We start from the raw sequence: 26,675 nt of genomic DNA, 5'->3' as shown, positions 1-26,675 counted from the left end.
GGGACACGGGTTCGTGCCCTGGTCTGGGAAGATCCCACATGCCACGGAGCGGCTGTGCCCATGAGCCATGGCCGCTGAGCCTGCACAGTCCAGAGCCTGTGCTCCACAACGGAAGAGGCCACAACAGAGAGAGGCCCGTGTACTGCAAAAAAAAAAAAAAAAAAAAAAAAAAAATTTGTAGGGAGACACGAAACATCCCGAATGGCCAAAGCAATCTTGAGGGAAAAAAAAATGGAGCTGGAAGAATCAGACTCCCTGATTTCAGACTATACTACAAAGCTACAGTAATCAAGACAACAAGGCACAAAAATAGGAATATAGATCAATGGAACAGGATAGAAGGCCCAGAGATAAACTCACATACCTATGGTCAACTAATCTATGACAAGGAGGAAAGGATATACAATGGAGAAAAGACAGTCTCTTCAATAAGTGGTGCTGGGAAAACTGGACAGCTACATGTAAAAGAATGAAATTAGAACACTCCCTAACACCATGCACAAAATAAACTCAAAATGGATTAAAGACCTAAATGTAAGACTGGACATTATAAAACTCTTAGAGGAAAACATAGGAAGAACACTCTTTGACATAAATCACAACAAGATCTTTTTTTGACCCACCTCTAGAGTAATGGAAATAAAAATGAAAGTAAACAAATGGGACCTAATGAAACTTCAAAGCTTTTGCACAGCAAAGGAAACTATAAACAGGATGAAAAGACAACCCTCAGAATGGGAGAAAATATTTGCAAATGAATTAACAGACAAAAGATTAATCTCCAAAATATATAAACAGCTCATGCAGCTCAATATTAAAAAAACAAACAACCCAATCAAAAAGTGGGCAGAAGACCTAAACAGACATCTCTCCAAAGAAGACATACACATGGCCAAGAGGCACATGAAAAGCTGCTCAACATCACTAATTATTAGAGAAATGCAAATCAAAACTACAATAAGGTATCACCTCACACCGGTCAGAACAGGCATCATTAGAAAATCTATGAACAACAAACGCTGGAGAGGGTGTGGAGAAAAGGGAACCCTCTTGCATTGTTGGTGAGAACGTAAATTGCTACAGCCACTATGGAGAACAGTATGGAGGTGCCTTAAAAAACTAAAAATAGAACTACCATATGACCCAGCAATCCCACTACTGGGCATATACCCTGAGAAAACCATAATTCAAAAAGTCACATGCACCCCAATGTTCATTACAGCACTATTTACAATAGCCAGGTCATGGAAGCAACCTAAATGCCTATTGACAGATGAATGGATAAAGAAGATGTGGTACATATATATAATGGAATATTACTCAGCCATAAAAAGGAACGAAACTGGGTCATTTGTAGAGATGTGGATGGACCTAGAGACTGTCATACAGAGTGAAACAAGTCAAAAAGAGAAAAACAAATATTGTATATTAATGCATATATGTGGAATCTAGAAAAATAGTATAGATGAACCGGTTCGCAAGGCAGATGGAGACACAGATGTAGAGAACAAGTGTATGGACACTAAGGGGGGAAAGTGAGGGGGCGGTTGTGGTGGGATGAATTGGGAGATTGGGATTGACATATATAAACGAATATGTAAAAAATAGACAACTAATAAGAACCTGCTGTATAAAAAATAAATAAATAAAGTAAAATTTTTTAAAAAACTAAAAATAGAACTACCATATAACCCAGCAATCCCACTGCTGGGCATATACCCTGAGAAAACCATAATTCAAAAAGAGTCATGTACCACAATGTTCATTGCAGCTCTAATTACAATAACCAGGACATGGAAGCAACCTAAGTGTCCATCGACAGATGAATGGATAAAGAAGATGTGGCACATATATAAAATGGAATATTACTCAGCCATAAAAAGAAACGAAATTGAGTTATTTGTACTGAGGTGGATGGACCTAGAGTCTGTCATACAGAGTGCAGTAAGTCAGAAAGAGAAAAACAAGTACCATATCCTAACACATATATATGGAATCTAAAAAAAAAAAAAAAAAGGTTCTGATGAACCTAGTGGCAGGGCAGGAATAAAGATGCAGATGTAGAGAACGGACTTGAGGACACAGTGGGGGAAAGGGAGGCTGGGATGTAGTGAGAGAGTAGCATGGACATATATACACTACCAAATGTATAATAGATAGCTAGTGGGAAGCAGCTGCATGGCACAGGGAGATCAGCTCGGTGCTTTGTGACCACCTAAAGGGGTGGGGTAGGGAGGGTGGGAGGGAGGCACAAGAGGGAGGGGATATGGGGATATATGTATTCATATAGTTGATTCGCTTTGTTGTACAGCAGAAACTAACACAACATTGTAAAGCAGTTATACTCTAATAAAGATGTATAAAAAAAAAAAAAAAAGAAATCTAGTCCCATGGATGTTTACCCAAATCCCCATAGGCTGGTAGCTCCTTCCCTGAGGAAGTCCTGCACTTTCTAGACCTACAGCCTGGCCCCCAGTAGGTGCCTGATTCTGAATTCCCAAATTCTTTGGGGAAGCAACTCCTAGCCCCCAGTTCAGCTGTCCTGGGCTCTGAATCACGCTAGGGCTGCCCTCCTGGCCTTGGGGCATCATGGGCATGGAGAGGACCTCTTGTCAGGGCAGGTACTCGGGCCCTGCCGCTCTGATGGGTGGCAAGTGATGCACCGCAAAGAGGAGCAGGCAGGGAGGGAGGCGAGGCTGACGCCTTCACTTGCAGCCCAGCGTCTGAAGGTGGTTCTTCAGGCTGAAATGCAGATGAACAAGGGCAGTGTGGCCCTTGGTTGCCCAGCTAACAGAGCTTCTCTGTGTGCAAAACAGCAAGGAACTATTTCTTCATGGTGCAGGTTTATTGCCATGAGGTGGAAAGCAGAATGTCATCTTAATTCATCAGGGAACAGGAGTCAAGAATGTGCCAGAGTGCCAGCTCTGGGCACTGAGCTGCAGCTCTGTTAGAGCCTCATCTAGACCTCAATGAATATAAATCAGCACAGAGGTGCAAGGCTCCACCGTTGGCACCTCCAGCTCCCCTGGCCAGCTGGCCAGGCTGGTGTACAGAGGGCATGTAATCCAGAGTCACTCTGGGGGTCCAGGGACATCCCCAAACCCATAGAAGAGCTACAACCAGGGGGTCTGATGGTTCCCCAGGGAACAACTTTTGGATACAAGGCTCTGCTTAATGACAGAAAGACCTTGGGGTCAAACATGGACTGTATGCGTATGAACATGCTGTGTTTGCGTGCCCTTGGGTGTCTGCGTGACCACGTGGACCAAAGGCCACGCAGAGGCCTTCGGTCACCAAGCAAGCCAGGCTGAGCTCTGGGATAGGCCTTGGCCAGTGGGGAGGGCTGTGTGCCCTTCACTGGATCCCTGGGCTATCCCTGCCGGGCACCAAGACCCTGGCACCTCCAGGCCTTCCCCGCTGACCAGGCTGCCACAACACAATGCACTCAGCAGGTGGCTCGTGTCCTCAGCCTCACAAGGGACAATCTGGATCACTGCCCCTCCCCCCATTCCCCAAGATGGAAGCCCCTCCTGCCACCAGTCCTTTCTGCTTCCTCCTCCCTGCACAGCCCTGGACTTCCTTTCCCTCAGCCCACCACCATCACCACCTTCCTCTCATGACTCCTGCAGGTCTCTGGCACCTTCATTCCACAGTGATCTCTCTCCTGGCCTTCCCTGTAAACCCTCCCTTGCCTGAGGACATCGCTCCCCAGCAGCCCTCTAGAGGGAGGCTGCTCATCCCCCACTCACCTGATTCAGGAGGCCATCCCCTACTTTATCCTCGGAGCCCCAGCCTCCATGGGCAAAGCCCCTGCCTCTGGGCAGGGCCAACCTTCCACCTTCCCACACCCTGTTGCATCTTGGAATGGCTCCACCCCACCCTGCTGTCATCCTGGGGGCCTTCAGCATCTCTGTGGACATCCACCAATCCCCAAGAGGACGAAGCCTCTTCGTCCCTTGACTTCCTCATCTCCAGCGACCCTTGAATCACTTTAGGCCCCTGCTCCCTTGGTGCCCCATACCCAAAAAAATGGGCACAGCCCCCACTGTCTGATTACTCCCTCACTCCGAGGTGCCCGCCACCTGGCACTCACCTCCCAAAGAGCTCCAGTCTTCTTTCCTGTCCACCTACCTTACTCTCACCCCTCCCTGACATAGCCTCCGTAGGCCAGCACCTCAGACACTCCCTTCCCCACTTCTAGGACACATTATAGGGTCTGCCTCTAGCCCACGAACAAGGGGAGTCACTCTCAAGTGTAAAAGGAGTGGTGCCATGACTCGAGGTGCACTTTAGAGATTCCTCCAGCTGCTGAGGCATTTCTGCTCCAGGGCTCTCAATAGTGTGGGAAGCCACTGCAGGAACCCATGGAAAGGTGAATGGTGATGGAGAAAAAATGATGGCTGTTGGAGTGAAAAGATGTGAACAAGCCAAGAACTATCTAGGAGGCCAGGCTATAGGACTTTGAGAGAGAGAGAGCTCAAAGCCGACACTCAAACTTATGACTTGGCAGTTGACTTGACAGGAGGCACCCATCCCCAACAGACAAAATACAGGAGGAGGAGCCAGGTCTTGGGATTGGAGGGTGGGGGTGGGAGGAGAGTGAAGACTTCCGGTTTAGACACGTTGAGTTTGAGGAGTATGTGAGCTATCCAGGAAGCAGTTAGGTCTGAAGTTCAAAGAAAGTGGCATGGGCAGGTGAAGACCCCTGACAAGTGCAAAAGGTCACCCAAAGAGAATATAGAGTGAGAAGAGAAGAGAGCTCAGGACACAGTCCTGAGAAAACCACACTCATGGGCAAGGCAAAGAAAACACGCACCTGAGAAGTTATGCCTAAGAGGCTGGAGGGAAACCAGGAGAAAGCAGTGACAGGAGGCTGCCGGCAACCTCAGAGGGGCTAGTTACAGGGGAGAGGAGGGAGGAAGCCCGGACACAAATGACAGGTAAGGAAGAGGGACTGGGAGAACAGACACCTCTTCCAGGAGCCCTGCCGTGAAGAGAAGCAGGAGGATGGGACCATGCTCCCATCCTGGGAGGGGACACACATGGGTATGTGACCACGTGAGAGCAAGACCTGAATGCACAGGGTCTGCAGGAGGGGGAGCTCTTTAACATGCGCCTATTCTCCACTCAGGCTTGGGGCTCCCTTGGGCTCCCTGAGTGTCAGACCTAAGCCCTAGACAGACAGACACCAGGCTGGCCTAGGGGCAACCTCTCAGCAGAACAGGCTGACACACCCTAACTTGTCGAATAGGTCCAAATCAGCCCCTTCCTGGAGAAGCACGGGTACTGACCAGAGCCAGGGCAAACATACCATGTCCAGGATGAACACCTGAGGGCACGTTTGGGGGACCTCTGAAGTTTGTTCTGGAACCTCTGAGCTAAGTAAAGACTGGCCACCCTCTGCCCTCTCGACAGGAGCAGCACTTCCAGAGCTGCCTGAACAAGTCATGAGACCATTCCCATCAAGAGAAGCAGCAGATTTTTCAATCGTTCGGGGAAAGCAGTGAGTGGCTGAAGCCGCCAAAAAGCTGGAGACTCCTGGGCATGTAGTCCAAAGGGTCTGGACCATAAGAAAATCAGTCACTTTGCAACATGGGAGAGGGGAAAAGATCAGATGGTCTTGAGTCAGACACACCTTCCGAAGCTCAGCTCCAGCATCTAACTGCTGAGTGACCTTGGGTCTCAATTTCTTCATCTGTAAAATGGAGCTAATACCTTTCCTAGAATCCTTTTAAGATTAAATGAGATAACACAGGTAAACATCAACCTGTCGCACAAGAGGACTCAGTCACTGCATGAGAGTAGCAGAATTATCATTTCATCAGGGGCTGACGGGCAGACGGGCCCTATCACCTGCACTCCCAGAACCACAGCATCCCATGTCACTCACTCGGATGCCGCGGCTATAGGGGATAAGCTTGAGAATGCGCAGGGACTGTACGCCATCGGCGATGTTGAGGTAAGGGTAGTGCTTGCCCTTGATCTTGCGGAGACTGTAGGGGATGAAGATGATGATGACAATGGTCACATCTAGCAGGTTGTAGCCATCCTTCCAGTAGTTGATGGGGTCCACGTAGAGCTTCATGCAGAACTCGGAGCTATAGATGGACACAAAGATGAGCTCTGAGACCTACAGGGGTGGTAAGGGTAGGAGGGTCAGACCAAGCTGCAGACCTTACCCCTGCCTGGGCCACCCAATCAGGTGTGTGTGTTGGCGGGGCGAGGGTGGGAGCGGGTGCTCCTAAGTCAGCCACAAGACAGAGAAACCCAGGCAGAGTCCCTGGCACACAGTAGACACAATGTGCCTGATGCCCTTCTCTTTCTGTGTCTTGCCTACCCTGTGGCCCCGAGCTTAGGGCTGGGTTTGACCCAGATGGCTTGGGAATGACTGACTGACCAATGGACAGAATGACTATTGAGGCCCGGTGGGAGGTGCGTGTCAGGCAGCCCGGATTTCCAAAGAGAAGATCCCAAGAGCCTTCTGGCCAACCTGAATACCCAGACTTTTGGGAACGGAGATGAACTACTCACACATCTACTTTATTTACTCTATTATCACACATACTTAAAATCAGTTAATTAATCTGCTTCTGAAGAACATTCTGCTTTTTCTTCCCACTTTTATACTTTATGAAACAATCTTATTCAAATTCTTCTCATGCATCTACAACTCCAGTGGCTTTGATTTTACCAAAAGGTACTTTTTGAGTCATCTAAGTTTTTCCTTATCATCAATGAATTCATTCATTGAGGAAGCTTTGATTAAGCATCTACCACATGCCAAGCAAGCACTGTTTCAGGCACAGGGAAATGAAACAATGAGACAGTCTCATTTTTTTTTTTTTTAGAAGTTAATTTTTTTTTATTGGGAAAGCAAGGTAACAAACCTAAACTTATTGAAAATGAAATCAGTAACTAAGACTCTGCAGGCCCCATCCCCAACCAGCACCAAGGCCTCTGTTTGGCCTAACCCCAGTTTCTCTCGTCCCCAAAAGAACAACCATGTGAAGAACCTGGGGTCAACCTCAGGGCACACACTGCAACTCCCTCTACCCCACCCTCAAGTGACACACACACCCCGGATCAGCAGGCTGGGTCTAGGCCCAAGGAGGGAAGAGTGAGGTTTCCTGGGTGGCAGGGAATCCCGCTCCAACCTGGTCAAAATCCCGAGTTAGGAAAGGAAGACAGAAGGGAGACTGGCTTGCCCACCCACTCCCCTCCCCTCAGTCCCCCCAGACAACAGGCTCACATCCCTGATCAGTAACACTGTGATTCTGAGGAGTCAGTAGGGCTCCCAGTGGCTTCACCAGATTACTGCAAAGGGCCCAGGGGAGGGGGCAGGCATTTACCCTGCCACCTGTTCAGTATTAGCCAGCCAAGCTGCTGCCCTCAGCTTGTGCTGTGGCCCCTCTCCCCTGTAGACACCCATGGCTGGGGACCAGGCCTCCCGCCAGAGAGAAATGAGTCCAGGAGGCCCTTGCTTCCCCAGCCAGGGAGGAAGGATGGCCTGGGAAGCCTGGGACGGCTACACCAGCTTCTTGGCTTCCAAGAAGCTCTTGGGGTGTCGCATCTGCCCAACGCCAATGGCTACGAGAATGAGGGTCTGCAGGATAGATCACCACAGCACGCCCAGGAAGCTGACGGTCTAGTAGGGGAGACGGAAATGAATGTTTAGACAAATACATACATAACATCAGACAGGAAGGAACATGAAACAGCCAAAGGGGAGAGAGGGGCTGGCCAGGGTGGGGAGGGGCAGGCATGGCAGCTACTTTAGAAAAGGTGCTGAGTGGAGGCCTTGCTAAAGCCAGGGATGGAGCCATAATAAAAACTGGGAGACTACTCCCCAATGGCGAGTACAAGGGCCTTAAGGGGAGAAAGGAACAGCAAAGCTAGCGTGGCAAAACAGAAAGGGGTGAGCAGAGCAGGAGATGCAGTTGGAGGGGCGGGCCATGTAGGGAGGGTCTTGTAGGCCTGGTGAGGGCTGTGAACTTTAACCTCAGCCTTGGAGGAGTTTGAGCAAGGGAGTGATGTGAACTGATATACATTTTAAAGAGATCTCCGTGGAAAAGAGACCGTGGGGGAACCGGCAGGAGTAGCAACTGGGAGGCAAGTTAGGGAGGAGGTGCTAGATAGTAGAAGAACCATCATCCAGGCAAGAGACGAGGTTAGATTGTATTGGAGTGGGGGACAGTGTGGAGCTGAAGAGAAGAGGACAGATTCCGGAAGTATTTTGTGGACAGTGATGACAGGACTTGCTGATGGACTCAGGGATGCACAGGGTAGAGAGAAGGCAAGGAAGACTCTAGTGCTTCACACAGAGCAACTGGGTAAACGCCGATACCTTTAACTGAGATGAGTTTGGGGTGGGGTGAAGGGGGGCTAGAGAGGGTTTCTATTTCCATTTCTAGAGGGAAATAGAAAAGGTTTTGAGATACACCACCTTTTAAATATGTCAGATGCTGTCACTGGAAATTGTAACTCAAGCCACAACTATCCATTTGGAAAACATTAGGGCAGCTGGTGGTGTTATTTGTCCTGTATACTTATATTTGTGGTCACCACATGGCAACCATTTAATACACTTTTATGTTTGTTAACTACAATGAAACATTTAATATACACAAAAAGGTATAAAGAATAATATAATGAACAACCATATACCACCACCCAGCTTAAGAAATAAAATATTACCATTACAGGCAGAGCCTCACATTGATCAGATCCCCTTCCCTTCCCACAAAAGTAATCCTATTTTAAATCTGGAGTATGTCTTGCTCGTGTGTTTTATACTTTTACCACATATGCATCCCTAAAAGTACATAGTATGGTTTTGCATTTTTTATACACTACATAAATTGCATATACATTACAGTATTCTTTGGGTGATTTTTTTTCATTTAAAATTATAAGATTCATCCATGTTGATATATGTAAACCTAGTTTAGTGTTTCACCACTATTTAGCAATTCCACTTATGAAAATACTATAATTTCTTTATCCAGTTACCCATTTTTTACTACTGCAAAGAGAATAAAAGTACAAAAAGTTTGAGTCAGGTTGCAGGGCCATTTAAAAAGTGGACTTAAGGTCCTTTGCCCCTGGGCCCTCTCCCCAGCCAGATCGTGGGCAAGATGGCTGGGTGTGCAGCATCCTCGAGCCCATGATCAGTTCCTCCGTGTCCCTAGGGACCCCAGCCCCTGCCACAGCAGATTCTGAGCACCCCTTGGGCTCCCAGCTGCTGGGCCACCAGCACCAACTTCTGGAGCACCGGAAAGGGAATTCTCCTGTTTGCTAAGATTCTATTGTGCCTGGTGATTCTGACCTGCCTTGATTGCTGATTGAGATGATCTTTGCTGCTATATTCTTTATCATCTATGTGTGTTACCTGCACACTGAGATATATAGGCTATCAGCTGGCCTTGGAGTGATTTCCTCCAAACCCACATAGTGGTCATCCTCTACCTGATCACCTCAACCGTTGTCCTTGTTGAGAGAAGAAACCACTCCAAAATCATCACAGGAGTACTGGGTCTAATCGCTGGGTGCCTACATGGCCATGATGCCCACGTTACCTTCCCCTTGCGGCAGCAGACACAGCTGCCCCACTAACCCTGCAGATGGCCAGCTGTAGTTGAACTCCCTTAATTTCTCTCTGAAACCTGCAAATAACACCTCCATCGAAATAACTCCCTGCCCTTACAACACTCCCAACCAACTCATAGCCCCATGTTTTACTGTACACATGTGTAGTTTTTCTCTGTTACACACCTAGGAGTGGAATTACCTGATTGTAGAATATGAGCATCTTCAGCTTCACTGGATTTTGCCAAATTGTTTTCTGAAGCTATTGTACTAACTTACTTTAATACCAACGATGCTCCTTATTTTTTATTTCTATTGGAGTATAGTTGTTTCACAGTGTTATGTTAGTTTCTGCTGTACAGCAAAATGAATGTTATATGTATACATATATCCCCTCTTTTTTAGACTTCCTTCCCATTTAGGTCACCACAGAGCACTGAGTAGAGTTCCCTGTGCTATACAGTAGATTCTCATTAGTTACCTATTTTATACATAGTAGTGTATATATATGTCTATCCCAATCTCCCAATTCATTCCACCACCACCTTCCCCGCCTTGGTATCCATAAGTTTGTTCTCTACATCTGTGTCTCTATTTCTGCTTTGCAAATAAGTTCATTTGTACCATTTTTCTAGATTCCACATGTAAGCGATATTATACGATATTTGTTTTTCTCTTTCTGACTTACTTCTGAACAATGCTTTATTTTTTTTTAACATCCTTACCAATACTTCCTACTGTTGGACTTCTTAATTTTTGTCAATCTGATGAATATGAAATGGTATCTTATTTTTCAGTTTGTCATTTCTCTAATTATTAATGAAGTCGGGCATCTTTTTATATGTTTAAATTGTGAATTGCCTGTTCCTAATCTGTTGCCAAATTTTCTGCTAGATTGTTTTGTCTTTTTCTTATTGATTTGGAAGACAATATATCACATACTTTGAATCCTAAGCCTTTACCTGTTATATGTGTTTCAAATAGCATCTCCTACAGTGACTTATCCTTTCACCTCTTTAATGATCTTTTGATGAATAGAAATTTAAAGTTTTAATGGAATCAAATTAACCAAACTTTTTCTCCATGGCTTATTTATTTCATACCTTAAGATACCTTTCCCTTCTGAGATCATATAAATCTATATTTTCTTCTAAAAATTTAAAGTTTCACTTTTCAAGTTAGGTCTTTAGCTGTATATGCTGGAAGGTAGAGATCCAATTGTGTTTTTTCTTTCCACATGTACTGTTTAATGAAGAATTTATCTTCCACCACTCATTTGCAATGCCATCTGACAGGGGCCAGGTTTTCATACAAGCCAGGTCTGTTTCTGAGCACTCTATCCTGTTCCATTGGTCTATCTGTCTATCCGCGCATCATCACCCTGCTTTAATTACTGCAGCATTATAGGAAGTCTTATTACCTGGTAAGTCAAGACTTCTCCCCTTTTCACTTTCAAAACCATCTTGGTTTTTTATATTTCATTCTTTTATCTAAATTTTAGCATCAGCTTTTGGCGACCCATAAAAAAATCCTGCCAGATTTCTTATTGGAATTTCATTGATATAATAGCTTAATTAGGCAAGATTGCATCTTGAAGAAACTAAGTCTTTCTATGCATGATCTGATATACCCTTCCATTTCTTTGTCTTCTTTAATGACCTTTATAGATCTTTTTCCTCCTTAAAAATCACCCAAGATTTTATTAGCTTTGCCTCTAAGTACTTTTTGTATTTTATTAGAAGTGCTATCATTTTTGTTGCTGACATATTAAATATATTTTATTTATTAATCACATATCCACCAAGTTTGCTGGACTTTAATATTTATTAACTTTATTAATTGTATTAACTTTATTAATTAATAATTCTTCCAGATTCTTTTGGGATTTCTATACAGGAATCATAACACCTGTGAATAATGACAGTCTTTTAAAACTTTCTTTCTAATCCTTAATGTTTTTTATTCCTTTTCCTTGTATTATACATTGGCTAAGACGCTAATACAAATCTTGTCAATAATAACTGGCCTACACCTTTAAAGGGAATGCTGTTACAGTTTCACCACTGAGTGTGAATTTTGATGTAGGTTTTTCATAGGTACTCTTAATCACTTAAAACAAATCCTTTCTACTCCTAGTTTGCTAAATTTTTATCATGAAAGATACTCATGATAAACTTTTTTCTACATCTCTTAAAGTGATTTTATTGGGGTTTTTTACTCATTTAATATTTTAAGCTGGTTAATAAAATTTCTAGATTTTTCTAATATTCACATTCCTGGAAAACCCCAACTTGGCAATGCTATATTACCTTCTTCATATATTTTTTAAATTTCAGTTTCCTAATATTCTGTTTGGGATTTTTATGTCCAAGCTCATGATACTGGGTGTAATTTTCCTTTTTCATATGGTCATTGTCTAGTTTTGTTTTGGCATGATGGATATACAGTTGTCCCTTGGTATTCCCAGGGGATTGGTTCCAGGACCTCACCCGCCATGGATACCAAAATCCCAGGATGCTCAAGTCCCTTATATAAAAAGGCATAGTATTTGGATATAACCTATGCACATCCTCCCCACGTACTTTAAATCATCTCTAGATTACTTGTAGTACTATACTTGACCTTAGCCAAAAGGTCGAGAAGCGATCTAGATTATATATAGTAAGCTAATACTAATACAACATAAATGCTATCTAAATAGTGGTAAATACAATGTAAATTCTATGTAAATAGTTGCCAGGCAAGCAGCAAATTCAAATTTTGCTTTTTGAAATTTTCTGTAATTTTTTTCTTAGAATACTTTTGATCCCTGGTTGGTTGAATCCATGGATTTGGAAACCACGATACACAGGGCCAACGGTACTGGCTTAACGAAATGAACTGTCTGTGGGCGGGGCAGATATGCTCATTTATCTAATCACTAAAAGCGTTTTATATGTTTGGAATTATATCTTCCATGAACGTAAAACCATCTGGTTCAAGTTACTTTTTTTTTGTTTTAGGAGATGGAAAATTTTCACTACTAATCCAATGCTTTATAAACACTAAAGGACACATATGAACACATATTTTTTCAAGTATTTCCTTTTTTATTGAGAGTTTTGTAATTTTTTTCTAGAAAATTATCTTATTTCAGCTAGGTTTTCAAATTTATTGCCATAAAATTATTAGATTTCTGACATCTATTGTAAATAGTGGGAAATGCAATTTCTCTTTTTAATCCCTAACATGATTCAGGGCTTCACTGACAACTTATCATGATTGTCTCATCAAGAAAGTTATTTTATAATTATTTTCTAAGATCTAACTTTTGGCTTTGTTGATCCCTTTGTGTTGAATCTTTGTTTTCCATTTCATTAATTTTTGCTCTTACCTATTTCCTTTTTTCTACTTTCCTTTTTTGATTTTTTCCTTTACTTTTCCTTCCTTTTTCTCCCTTTGGATTTTATTCTGTTGCTCTTTTCCAACAGGTCGGCTCAATAATTTTTAAAATTGAGATATAATTCATGTACCGTAAAATTCATCATTTTAAAGTATAGAATTCAGTAGGGAGGGGGTTCATTTTGAGTATTATCTTTAGGTTTTGATTGTGGTAAAATATACATACCATGAAATTGATCATTTTAAAGCATTTTTAGGTATACAATTAATTCAGTAGTATTAAGTATTCACATTATTACACAATTATCCCCACTATCCACTCCAAGAACTATTTCACTATCCTAAACAAAAACTCTGTATCTAATAAACAATAATTCCCATTCTCCTCTCTAGCCATCTCATAGTAAACTCTATTCTACTTTCTGTATGAATTTACTTTTGTATGTATGAATTTGCCTATTCTAGGTACTTCATATAAGTGCAACCATATAATTTTTGCCCTTTGTGTGTCTGGTTTATATATCACTCAGCATGATGCTTTCAAGGTTCACCCTCATTGTAGCATGTATCACAATTTCATTCCTTTTTAGGGCTGAATAACATTCCATTTTATGAATATACCAAATCCTCTTTATCCATTCACTGGTTGATGGATACGTGGGTTGCTCCCACCTTTTGGCTATTGAGAATAATGCTGCTATGAACATTGCTGTGTGACTATCTATATGAGTCCCTATTTTTGATTTTTGGGGGTATACACCTGGAAGTGGAATTGCTGGATCATATGGTAATTCTATGATTAACTTTTTGAGGAAATACCAAAATATTTTCTATAGTGGCTGTATGATTTCACATTCCAATCAGCAATGCACAAAGGTTCTAATTTCTCCACATCCTCATCAACACCTGTTATTTTCCTTTTTTTTTTTTTTTTTTTGCAGTACGCGGGCCTCTCACTGTTGTGGCCTCTCCTGTTGCGGAGCACAGGCTCCGGACGCGCAGGCCCAACGGCCATGGCTCACAGGCCCAGCTGCTCCGCGGTATGTGGGATCTTCCCGGACTGGGGCACGAACCCACATCCCCTGCATCAGCAGGCAGACTCTCAACCACTGCGCCACCTGGGAAGTCCTATTTTCCATTTTATGGGGAGAGGGGTTTTGTTTGTTTTTATACTAGCTGTCCTAATGGGTGTGAAGTTGTATCTCATTGTGGTTTTGATTTGCATTTTGCATTCTGATGACTAGTGATGTTGAACATCTTTTCATGCGCTTACTGGTCATTTGTATATCTGCTTTGGAGAAATGTCTATTCAAGTCCTTTGCCTGTTTTTGAATTGGGTTTTTGTTGTTGTTGTTGAGTTGTGGAAATTCTTTATATGTTCTAGATATTAATCCCTTACCAGATATATAATTTGCAAATATTTTCTCCTATTCTGTGGGTCATATGTTCACTCTCTTGATTGTATCCTTAGATTCACAAATGTTTTTAATTTTGATGAAGTCCGATTTATCTATTTTTTCTTTTGTTTCCTGTGCTTTTAATGTCATATCTAAGAATCCATTGCCAAATCCAAGGTCATAAAGATTTACTTCTATGTTTTCTTCTAAGAGTTTCTTCTAGCTTATATATTTTGGATTTTGATCCGTTTTCAGTTAATTTTTGTGTGGGTGTGGCTGCGTTGGGTCTTCATTGCTGCACATGGGCTTTCTCTACTTGCGGCAAACGGGGACTACTCTTCATTGCAGTCTGAGGGCTTCTCATTGCAGTGGCTTCTCTTGTTGTGAAGCACGGGCTCCAGGCACACAGGCTTCAGTAGATGTGGCACGTGGGCTCAGTAGTTGTGGCTTGCGGGCTCTAGAGAGCAGGCTCTGTAGTTGTGGTGCACGGGCTTACTTGCTCCATGGCATGTGGGATCTTCCTGGACCAGGGATTGAACCTGTGTCCCCTGCATTGGCAGGCAGATTCTTAACCACTGCACCAGGGAAGTCCCAAGTTAATTTTTATATATGGTGTGAGGCAGGGGTCTAACTTTACTCTTTTGCATGTGGATATCAAGTTGTCCTACCACCATTTGATGAAAAGATTATTTTTCTCCCCCTGAAAAGTCTTGGCACCCTTGTCAAAAGTCAATTGGCCATAGATATTTGGATTTATTTCTAGAATCTCAATTCTATTCCATAGGTCTATGTCTGTCCTTATGTGAGAACCACACTCTTTTCATTATTGTATCTTTGTAGTAAGTTTTGAAGTCAGAAAGTGCAAGTCCTCCAACTTTGTTCTTCATTTTCAATGTTGTCTTGGCTATTCACATTCATATGAATTTAAGGATGTGCTTTTCAATTTCTTTTTTGTAAAGGCTGTTGAAATTTTGATAGGGATTGAATTGAATTTGTAGATCACTTTGGATAGTCCTCTTAACAAGTTTTGTAATCCATGAATATAGGATGTCGTTCCATTTATTTAGGTCTTATTTAATTTCTTTCAGCAAAGTTGTATAATTTTCAGTATACACATCTCTCATCTCCTTGGCTAAATTTATTCCTAGGTATTTTATTATTTTGAATGTTATTATAAATGGAATTCTCTTAATTTCCTTTTCAGATTGTTCATATTAGTGTATAGAAATACAACTAATTTTTGTTGTTAATCTTGTATCCTGCAACTGTGCTGAATTCATTTAATAGCTCTAATAGTTGAGTTTGTATATGTGTGTATTCTTTAGGATTTTCTAAGATCAAGTCATAAGATCAAGTCATCTACAAATAAAGATAATTTCGGTTCTTCCTTTCCAATTTGGATAAATTTTAGCTCTTTTTCTTGCCTAAATGCTCTGGCTAGAACTTCCAGTACAATGTTGAATAATGGTGAAAGCAGGCATCTGTCTTATTCCTTATCTTAGGGGAAAGATTTTCAGTCTTTCACCACTGGGTATGATGTTAGTTGTGGATTTCTTCATAATTACCCATTATCAAGTCAAGAAATTTTCCCTCTATTTCTAGTTCAAATTGTTTGGTTGGTTGGTTTTTGAATCATGAAAGGGTGCTGGATTTTGCCAAATGCTTTTTCAGCATCTACTGAGATAATTGTATCAATTGTTTCCTTCATTCTATTGATGTATTACATTCGTTGATTTTTTCTATGTTGAACCACCCTTGCATTCCTGGGATAAATCCCACTTGGTCATGGTGTATAATCTTTTTAAGCATGCTGCTGGGTTCAGACGTAAGTATCTCAAGTATTATTGCACCTATATTCATAAGGGATGTTGGTCTCTAGTTTTCTTGTGATGTCTTTGGGTTTGGTCTCAGGGTAATGTTGGCCTCACGGAATGAATTCAGAAATATTCCCTCCTTTTCTATTTTTGGAAGAGTTTGAGAAGGATTGGCATTCAATCTTTTTTAAATGCAGGGTAAAATTAACTAGTGAAGACATCTGCTCCTGTGCATTGTTTTGTTGGGAGGTTTTTTTGATTAGTGATTCTATCCCTTTATTTATAGGTCTGTTTCAGTATGTCTGTTTTCTATTTCTTCTTGAGTCAGTTTGGTAGTTGGTATGTTTCCAGGATTTTGTCCATTTCACCTAGGTTATCTAATTTGTTGGTGTACAAAGTGTTCAAAGTATTCTTCTATAAAACTTTTCTTCTCTATAAGGTCATTTGTAATGTCCCAACTTTCATTTCTGTTATTAGTAATTTAAGTCTTCTTTTTCTTAGTCAATCTAGCTAAAGGCTTATGAATTTTGTTGATCTTTTCAAAGAACTGAATTTTTATTTTATTGACTTTTCTCTATTATTTCTCTATTTTGTTTCTCACTCTAATCTTTTTCGTTTCCTTTCTTCTGCTAGTTTTGGGTATAGTTTGTTCCTCTTTTTCTAGTTCCTTAAGGTGTAAAATTAGGTTATTAATTTGAGATCTTTCTTCTTTTCTAATGCAGGCACTTACAAGTATAAATATCACTCTGAGCACTGCTTCTGTTGCAACCTATAAGTTTCATTATGTTGTATTTTCATGTTCATTTGTCTTAAAGTATTTTCTAAATTCCTTTGTGATTTCTTCTTTGACCTATTGGTTATTTAAGAATGTGTTGTTTAATTTCCATATATTTGGAAATTTTCCAGTTTTCCTGCTGTTGCTGATTTTTAGTTTTACTCCATAGTTGCCAGAAAAAATACTCTGTATGATTTCAATAGTTTTTAATTTACTGAGACTTGTTTTGTTGCCTAACATATGGTCTATCCTGTAGAATGCTCCATAGGTACTTGAGAAAAACTATTATATCTTATTGATGAACTGACCCTATTGTCAATACATAATGTCCTCCTTTGTCTCTTGTAACATTTTACTTTAATGTCTATTTTGTCTGATATGAGTATACCCAACCCAGCTCTCTTTTGGTTTCTATTTGCATGGAATACCTTCTTGCATTTTTCACTTTCAACCTATTTGTATCTGGATCTCAAGTGAATCTCTTGTAGACAGCATATATTTGGAATTTTTTAAGAATCAATTCTGTCTTAATTGGACAGTTTAATTCATTTACATTTAAAGTAATTACTGATAAGGAAGAAACTACTTCTGCCATTTTGCTGTTTGTTTAATATATGTCACATCTTTTTTGTTCCTCAGTTCCTCCATTACTGCTTTCTTTGGTGTTTTGGGGGTTTTTTTGTAGTGTACCACTTTGATTCTTTGATTTCTTTTTCTGCATTTTTAAAGTTATTTTCTTGGTGGTTATCCTTGAGATTACAATCAACCTCTTAAATGTACAACAATGCATTTTTAACTAATACAACCTTAGCTTCAATAGTATATTAACAATTCTGTTCCTACACAGCTCCATCCCCCTCTTCATGTTTCTGTTGTCACAAAATACATCTGAATACACTGAGTGCCCATTAACTATAGAATTATTATTTTATGCATTCATATTTTAAACCATACAGACAAAGAAAGGAGCTACAAACCCAAAATACAATACTGGCTTTTATATTCACCTATGTAGTTACATTTATCAGTGTTCTTTATTTTGTCATAGGGCTTAAGTTACTATCTAGTTTCATTTCCACCTAAAGGACTATCTTTAGCATTTCTTGTAGCACAGGTCTACCAGAAGCAAACTCCCTCAGCTTTTGTTTATCTGGAAATATCTTAATTTCGTCGTCATTTTTTGAAGCATAGTTTTGCTAGATATAGAATTCTTGGTTGACAATATTTTTCTTTCAGTACTTTAAATATGTCATTTCACTGCCACTGTCCTCATAGTTTCTGAGGAGAAATCAGCTGTTAATCTTATGGAGGATTCCTTGTATGTAACAAGTTGCTTCTCTCTTGCTGCTTTCAGGATTCTGTCTTTGACTTTTGATAGCTTGATTATAATGTGTCTCAGTGTGGATCTCTTTGTTTCTCCTTCTTGGAATTCACTGAGCTTCTTGGATGTATATATTCTTTAACAAATTTGCAAGGTTTTGGGCCATTATTTCATCAAATATTCGTTCTTCCTCTTTCTCTCTCCTCTCCTTCTGGAATGCGTGTGTATGTTGATATGCTTGATGGCGCCCCTCAAGTTTCTTAGACTCTGTTCATTTTCATCATTCCTTTTTCTTTCTGCTCCTCAGGCTGAATAAGTCCAAGTGATTTGTCTTCAAGTTCACTGATTATTTCTTCTGGCTGCTCAAATCTGCTCTTGAACCCTCTAGTGAATTTTTTAATTATTATATTTTCAGCTCCAGAATTTGTTTCATTCCTTTTTATAATTTCTATTTACTGACATATTCTATTTCCTGAAACACTGTTCTCCTGGTTACCTTTAGGTCTTTGCCTGTGGTTTCCTTTAGGTCTCTGAGCATATTTTACATAGTTGACTTTAAGTCTCTGTCTAGTAATTCCCATGTCTGTGGTTCCTCAGGGACAGTTTCTGTTCATTTCTCCTGTGTAAAAGCCATCCTTTCTTTTTGCTTTGCATGCTTCATAATTTTTTTTGAAAACTGGACATTTTAAATTGCACAATGTGGTAACTCTGGAAATCAAATTCTTCCCTCTCCTCAGGGTTTGTTTTTGTTGCTTTTTGTGGGTAGTAGCTGTTTGTTTAGTGACTTGTCTAAACAATTTTTGTAAAGGCTGTATTCTTTGTAATGCATGGTCTCTGAAGTCTCTTCCTCTGTAGTTTCTGGTCAGCTAGTAAACAGAGATTTTCTTAAATGCCTCAGGAAAAAGAGGGAAGGGAGGGAAGGAGAAAGAAGAAAGAGAGAAAGAAAGTAAGGAAGGAAAGAAGGAAGGAAGAGAAAAGGAGAGAGGAAGAGAGGGAGAAGAAAAACTCTCTTAGTCTTTGCAGATGGGCTCTGTGTTGAGGAACTCCTTCAATGCTGAGCCAGGCCACTTACAACTGTACATTGGCATTCACTTTGGGCTTGTGTTGAGCCTAAAGATCAGTCACAGTGAAAGTGTGGGATGTTCTCAGTTATTTCCTAAGCATGTGTCTTGTCCTGTGAATGTATGGCACACATGGGAATTTTTCAATGTCCTCTTTTTCCAAAGAATCTCTCTCCCTGGATTTTCCTCTCAGGCTTTCAGCATATCTATTGTTTGTCTCAAGTGTTATTTTTTTGCTCCAGGTGGCAGTGGGTCATTCATTTGCCTTTCAGTGGTTTTGAGAAATGCCCTCTGCATAGCCACCTTTCTGTCCTGAGAAAGTTCCAGATTATCCAAAACAAAGAGAATAGCTTTGGATCAGTCCTTCAGGCAGCCCCCTCAGATAGGTCAAAACACACAAACAATTCTTTAAGAACAAAATCTTCTCTGTTGTTTCTGGACCCAGGGACTAGTGTCCCACGTGGGGAACACAGGCTGCCACCTTCAGAACCATCACCATGCTGAGGAGGGGTGTGGGCCAAAGACAAGTAAAAATGCTACCAAGTTTTCCTACCTTTTTTAAGTTGCCCCTTTCCTGATTCAGTGTTCACTCAGTTACTATAAGCCTTTGGCTATTTTCCAGAGTTCTGACAGTTTTGCCCTCTTTTTAGGTGTTTCTGTGGACAGGTGGCCTCTTGGAGCTACCTACTCTGCATTTTCACTGACATTACTCCTCTCCAGTTTTCTTTTTCTCCTCTCCATTTCTGAAGGACAGTTTTTTCCAGGTATTGAATTCTTGTCTGACAGTCTTTCTTTCAGCACTTTGAATATGACATCCCTTGCCTTCTGGCCCCTGTGGCTTCAGATGAGAAATCAGCTATTCATTTTATTGAGGATCCTTTTTATGTAATGAATCACTTCTCTATTGATGGTCTCAAATTCTCCCTTGGTCTTTGTCTTTCAACAAATTGTTTACAGTGTGTCTAGGTGGATCTCTGTGTTTATCCTACTAGGAGTTTGTTGATCTTATTGCATGTGCAGATTAATGTTTTTCATAAAACTCGGGGAGTTTTTGGCCATTATTTCTTCACATATTCTTTCTACCCTTTCTCTCCTCTCCTTCTGTGACACCTGTTGCATGCATGTTTGTATGTTTGATGGTGTTTCATGGGTCTCTGCTCATTTTTATTAATTCATTTTACTTTCTGTTCCTCACACTGGAAATCTCAGTTGACCTATCTTTCTGTTCTTTAATTCTTTCTTCCACTAGCTCAAACCTGCTGTTGAAGTCCTCTCATGAATTCTTTTTTTTTTTTTTTTTTTTTTTTTGCGGTACACAGGCCTTTCACTGCTGTGGACTCTCCCATTGCGGAGCACAGGCTCCAGATGCCCAGGCTCAGCGGCCATGGCTCATGGGCCCAGCCGCTCTGCGGCATGTGGAATCTTCCTGGACCGGGACACGAACCCGTATCCCCTGCATCGGCAGGCAGATTCTCAACCATTGCGCCACCAGGGAAGCCCTGTTTGGCTCTTTTTAATAATTTCTCTTTACTCATATTCTCTATTTGGTGAGACACTGCTCTCCTACTTTCCTTTAGTTCTTTAGATTTGGGGTTTTTTTTTTTGAAATCCTAAGTCCAACAGATGGGCTTCCTTACAACATTTGTAAAATAGTGTTATTAATACACACCTTCCAGGGTGGCTGTTGAGATCATTGAAAATAACATGTATGAAAGCCCCTGGCTAACTATAAAACTGAGAAGTTATTAAGACTCTTAGGGATCCCGATGAAGGTACCAGGAAAGTACTGAGAAGGCCCTGATCTGTCACCTCTAACTAATCTTAAGATTCTTTGCAAGCAGCGAATGAAGGCTAAGGCGGACTTGTAAACTGCTGACGCATTAAATACATGCCTTGGCAAAGACTGGGAGACTTATTTGTTCCAGGCATTTAAGGAATACTCTGTTCAATCATTAGCAGACCATTAAGCTAACTGAGCAGAGACTTTGGTGGCCACACATGACAAAGAATATACACTTTATCGAATTAGTTCAGGAAAGTCACTTTAAAAAAAAAAAAAAGGAATGGCAACAAAAATAAAACCCTAGGGAGGGGGGAGTATCTGGTTTCCAGAGTTTCCAATCTTATATGATTTAAAGTGTCCAATTTTCAACCCCCAAAAAAAGAAATCATGAGACATGCAGAGAAACAAGAATGTATGGTCTTTACACAAGAAAAAAAGCTATCAATAGAAACTTTTCTTGACTTGCAGAATTTCCCAGTCTGGATCGTGTTGACTGCACACTCATGTTCCTCTGTCCTCTGTTGCCTGAAAATAGGCAGCTGGATGAAAAGCCTTGATCAGATTCAGGTTTGATCTTTTTGGCAAGATTATAGGTTCTGGGACTTCCCTGGTGGCACAGTGGTTAAGAATCCGCCTGCCAATGCAGGGGACATGGGTTTGAGCCCTGGTCTGGAAAGATCCCACATGCTGCAGAGTAACTAAGCCCATGCGCCACAACTACTGAGCCTGCGCTCTAGAGCCCGCGGGCCACACTACTGAGCCCACGTGCTGCAACAATTGAAGCCTGCATGCCTAGAGCCTGTGCTCCACAACAAGAGAAGCCATCGCAATGAGAAGCCCTTGCACCGCAACGAAGAGTAGCCCCTGCTCGCCGCAACTAGAGAAAGCCTGTGTGCACCAATGAAGACCCAACAAAGCCAAAAATAAAATAAATTTTAAAAAAAAGTTATAGGTTCTGTTCTTTCATAGGAGGCATATAATGTCTGGTTGTCTCTTTTATGAGGGAAGCAGTCACTAATGGTCAAAATGCCTAAGTCCTATAACTCATTGGGGGTTGAAAAATTGTAACATTCTGTCATTTCATTTTCATTTATTAACTAGGATATTTCTATAAAGACATGCTTCCCCTTACCTACTATGTGGTTACTCAGTAATACAGTTCATATAAGAAAGGTCAGTAATACTTGATTTTTTCCCTTAATTCAACAATTTTTGAGATAAAGTATTAGGTCCTTGTCACCATCCAAAAGTGACCTGTTGGCTTTTTTAGTATAATTATAAGCTTACAGATTATTTGATGAATTTCAAAATCCACTGTAATTATTATCCTTATTGAGCTCAAAGTTTCCCATCTTTGGCCAGTAGGAGCCTCTTCAAGCTGTCCCCTGAGCCCTTTTGACATGACCCCAGTAATCTTTGATAGCTTCCTTGCTATGTGTACAACAAGATATTCCTAGCTCATCTGGTATATTTTCTACCCTAGACCTACAATCAGCCATTTCTCTAAGAATTCCTAGCTTCTTTTAGTGAGAAATGGTATTTCAACATCATATTATGGGACTTCTGTGGTGGTGCGGTGGTTAAGAATCCGCCTGCCAATGCAGGGGACACGGATTCGATCCCTAGTCCAGAGAGATCCCACATGCCACGGAGCAACTAAGCCCGTGTGCCACTACTGAGCCCACGCTCCGCAACTACTGAAGCCCACGCACCTAGAGCCCGTGCTCTGCAGTAAGAGAAACCACTGCAATGAGAAGCCCGCGTACCTCAAAGAAGAGTAGCCCCCGCTCGACACAACTACAGAAAGTCCGCATGCAGCAACGAAAACCCAACGCAGCCAAAAATTAATTAATTAATTAATTAATTAATTTAAAAAACAATCACATTATGGGCACTAAGGATGCATAACTGTTAAGTTGGTCATTGTTCTAGATTTTTCAATGGATAAAGGTAAAATACTTCAGTAGTTTATATTGATATTTCCAGTTTAAATGCAGAACTACAGGGCTTTCACTTAACTTTGTCTATATTACATCCATATCTCCTTCCTTCCATGAATAACCTGGTTCTCAAGAACACAGAGGATAACAGAATTAAACTGTCCCATAATTACCCATCTGCTTTATCCTTGTGTTACACACACAGCAGTCTCAGAATAATACTACTAATAGCATCACCACAAAGCTGATTTCCGAAAATGGTTAAAAATTGTTTTTGCATTGACTCTCCCCATTCTTACCCATTTTTAATCAATACTATATCTTCACTGTCAGTGGATATATTCATTAGGTGCTACATTATCTCCTTGTTCATCCATAATTATGATTAGTTCTATAAATAATCATATTTTTAAATGTCCATTGCCAGTCCTAATGTTGATACTTCTTTAGTCATTTTGGTTGGCTGAAACTTATTCTTTACTAGATTCATAAGGAAGGGCTCATGGGAACAATATTAGCGAAGCTTTTTAACGTTGATGACAGTTTGTCTATGTCCTTTATACTTGAAAGTCAGTTTTGCTGGATCTAGAACTCTTGGTTCACATTTTCTTTCCTGAAGTATCTTAAATGTTTTACTCCATTTTCTTTTAGCATAAAGTATTACTATAGCAAAGTCTGATAATAATTTTCTTTTCCTTATAAGCCACTTTGCCTAGATGCTTATAATTTCCCCCACACCTCTTTCCTTTAAAGTCCAATCATTTTAGTAGAATATGTTCTGGTGTTTGTTGTATAAGTCCATATTCTCAATATGCAACTTTCAAAATATAGTTTCAATTCTTTTATTTCAGGTAACTTTTCTTAGATTTTAGATTTTTTTTTTTGGCTATGTTGGTCTTAGTTGTGGCACGTGGGCTTTCTCTCTAGTGTGGTATGCAGGCTCCAGGGCACATGGGTTCTGTAGTTTGCGTCATGCAGGCTCTCCCGTTGAGATGCATGAGCTCAGTAGTTGTGGTGCGCAGGCTTAGTTGTGCTGTGGCGTGTGGGATCTTAGTTCCCTGACCAGGGATCAAACCCACGTCCCCTGCATTGGAAGGTGGATTCTTTACCACTGGACCACCAGGGAAGTCCCTAGATTTTAGCGTTTATTCTGTTCCTTTACTTTGTTTCTGTTTCTGTTTCAAATTCAGGGACTCCTATTATCCTTAAGTTGGATCATTTTCCCCCAATTTTCAATTTTCATCATTTTCTCTTGAATCCTTATCTCTTCATTTCTTACTGATGTTTAAGAATTTCCCCCACTTAATCTTATATTTCTCTTAATTTCTCTTAAGCTATTACCGGCTATATCTAATTGTTCTTAGTCTAATTCAGTCTTCATTTTTGAAATGAGTTTCTTTTATTTCTAATTATTTCCTGACTTTTGTCACCTCACTCTTTTCTTTCCTATCTAACATCATTTTCTTAAACATTTACCTTCTTCTGAAATAATACGGTACAGTTTTTATCTGGTTTGTGAACATGTCTTTGTGGCGGGCTTTCATTATCTACAATGATATTATTTTCCACTTTACTCTCTTTTTTCTTATAATAATTTTGTATGGGATTTTACCTCAATCTTTTCCTATTGCACTTTTTTATGTGAAATTAGTTTTCTTGGACTTTGAGAAAATGTGATTCTAACTTCAAATATTGCCTCTTGATTTAAAATGTGGTTGCTTGATTTTTAAGGTTTCCTGGTGCTGTTCCCCTCTTCCAATTTTATCAGAACCTCTCTTCCTTCATCTTTGGGTCTCTAACCTGTTCAATTTTCATTCCACTCCCAATACTTCTCCTAAATGTGGAGCACTGTCCTTGAAAGGAGCTGTGGAGAGTCAGTTTTAAAAGTTTATAGGGTCTGGACTGTTCTAGCCCCTTCATAAATTTCGGGAACCTCTTGTGCTATCCCAGTATTTGATTAGGTAACACCCTTCCTAATATCAACTGCTGTTCTCACATCAGCCCATCATACTTTCCAATGAATACTTACTGACTTCCCTCTGCTTCCTCTCCTACAGATGCTAATACTATGCAGTGTGGCTCTTGGTAAGGATCTCTTGTTAACTAGTTTTGATATAAATCCTGTCCGTGGGTTTTTGGTTTTGCTATCTAGTTGCTCTGTTTTTTTAAGAGGGATTCAGGGAGATTAAAAAACCATGTCACTGCTACTACTGCTGCCACCATCTTCCCAGATATTAGAGTATATTTTAATAGTCCTTAGAATCTTTCTACAGAAAAACTTTTTGAACAAAATGCCTTAAAAATCTTATAACATTTTCAGAAATAAAACAGGTAAAACAGAAGAAAATGGACCCATTTTGTCTGCTTACCTCAAAAAGTCTGAACAAGTTGTATCTTGTTTTATAATCAGTCCACAAGACCATAAAAAAGGCATTCGTTGAGACGGTGCTAATCATAATTATCTTAAAGAGACGACTCATTATAACTCTCTTCACAAATGCCTGACACTGAGTATCTTTCCTCCTGTCAAAAATTTGAATAAGAGGTATGATTATCTTATAGCTCTGTTGTAAGGTAATGCACAATGCACACTTTTTTTTAGGGACTAGGGTCTGCTTTCCCCCTTCTGTGACTATAAATCTACATATACTTTAAAATTGCAATGCAATGCTGACTTAATGACCACTGAAATATGTATGACGATTACTGGGTGGGTCTGTCCCCACTCAGTTGCTCAGTTCCTCCTCTCTAGACCTGTGAAAAAGAATGGTTACCACTCCGCCACAAGCAAAACAAAGCACCATCTTCATTTACTCGTTCAACAAATTTTTATTAAGTAACTACTGTTCAACTCACTCATTTATTCATTCAACAAGTTTTTATTGAATGACTACTACATGCCAGGCTATACAGTAGGCACTTGGGATACAGGTAAGCAAAACTAAATATTGTCAGTCTAGTAGGGAAAACTGCTAATCAAATAATCAGCCATACAAGTGCTTACAAATCAATTATAAAAAACTGACCACCCTAAGAAAAAAATGGGCAAACACACAGTCAACTCATTAAAGAAATAAAATGGCATGATCGGGGAGGTACAAATTAAGTAAAACCAGTGATTCTGCTTATAAAATTAGCAAAGGCTTAAATGTGATAACATTTAGTGCTGGCAAGAGTGTAGTGCAACGGAGCAGTCTCATAAACTGCCAGGGGAATGTAAACTGACCAACTTTTCTGAAAAGCCTTAGTTCTGTTTGTATCCTCAGACCCAAGGAATCTACCCCAAGAGAATACAATCTGAAATGCAAACAGTGACTTTAGCCAAACATGTTTATCCCAGCAATATTTGCTGTGAGAATTTGGAAACAATTTAAAAGTGTAACCAAAAAAAGACAGGTTAAGTAAATCATGGCATATCCATTTCATGGAATATTATACAGACACTACAACATGTCTATGCATTTTCCATGATTTAGAAAAATGTTTATGAGCCACTGGATAGCAAAATAGAAACAAAGCAAGATAAAAATTCTCTACTCAAAATTATCTTAATTGTGCAAAATAGGTAGAAAAAAATTCGGCATGAAGTAAGCCAAAATGTTGCTATTGTCTGCCTAC

At 40.5% G+C, this 26,675-nt stretch overlaps 1 protein-coding gene and 1 pseudogene across 1 annotated transcript in view; one reads left to right on the top strand and one right to left on the bottom strand.

Annotated features, from left to right (window-relative positions):
• CATSPER3 (cation channel sperm associated 3) overlaps positions 1 to 26,675 on the bottom strand; it is a 37,157-nt gene that overhangs the window by 9,544 nt on the left and 938 nt on the right. Inside the window, exons 2-3 of the mRNA XM_029217673.1 lie at positions 25,427 to 25,580; positions 5,891 to 6,130 (exon numbers count right to left, since the gene is read on the bottom strand). Of these exons, the coding sequence (XP_029073506.1) occupies positions 5,891 to 6,130; positions 25,427 to 25,580 (394 nt within the window). The remainder of the gene's footprint in view (positions 1 to 5,890; positions 6,131 to 25,426; positions 25,581 to 26,675) is intronic.
• On the top strand, positions 7,503 to 9,634 carry LOC114891669 (annotated as a pseudogene).

The sequence above is a fragment of the Monodon monoceros genome, unplaced genomic scaffold, assembly GCF_005190385.1.
Source record: "Monodon monoceros isolate NGI ecotype Baffin Bay Population unplaced genomic scaffold, NGI_Narwhal_1 Super_Scaffold_12, whole genome shotgun sequence".
Lineage (NCBI taxonomy): Eukaryota > Metazoa > Chordata > Mammalia > Artiodactyla > Monodontidae > Monodon > Monodon monoceros.
This window is presented reverse-complemented; position numbering and strand designations above follow the sequence as displayed.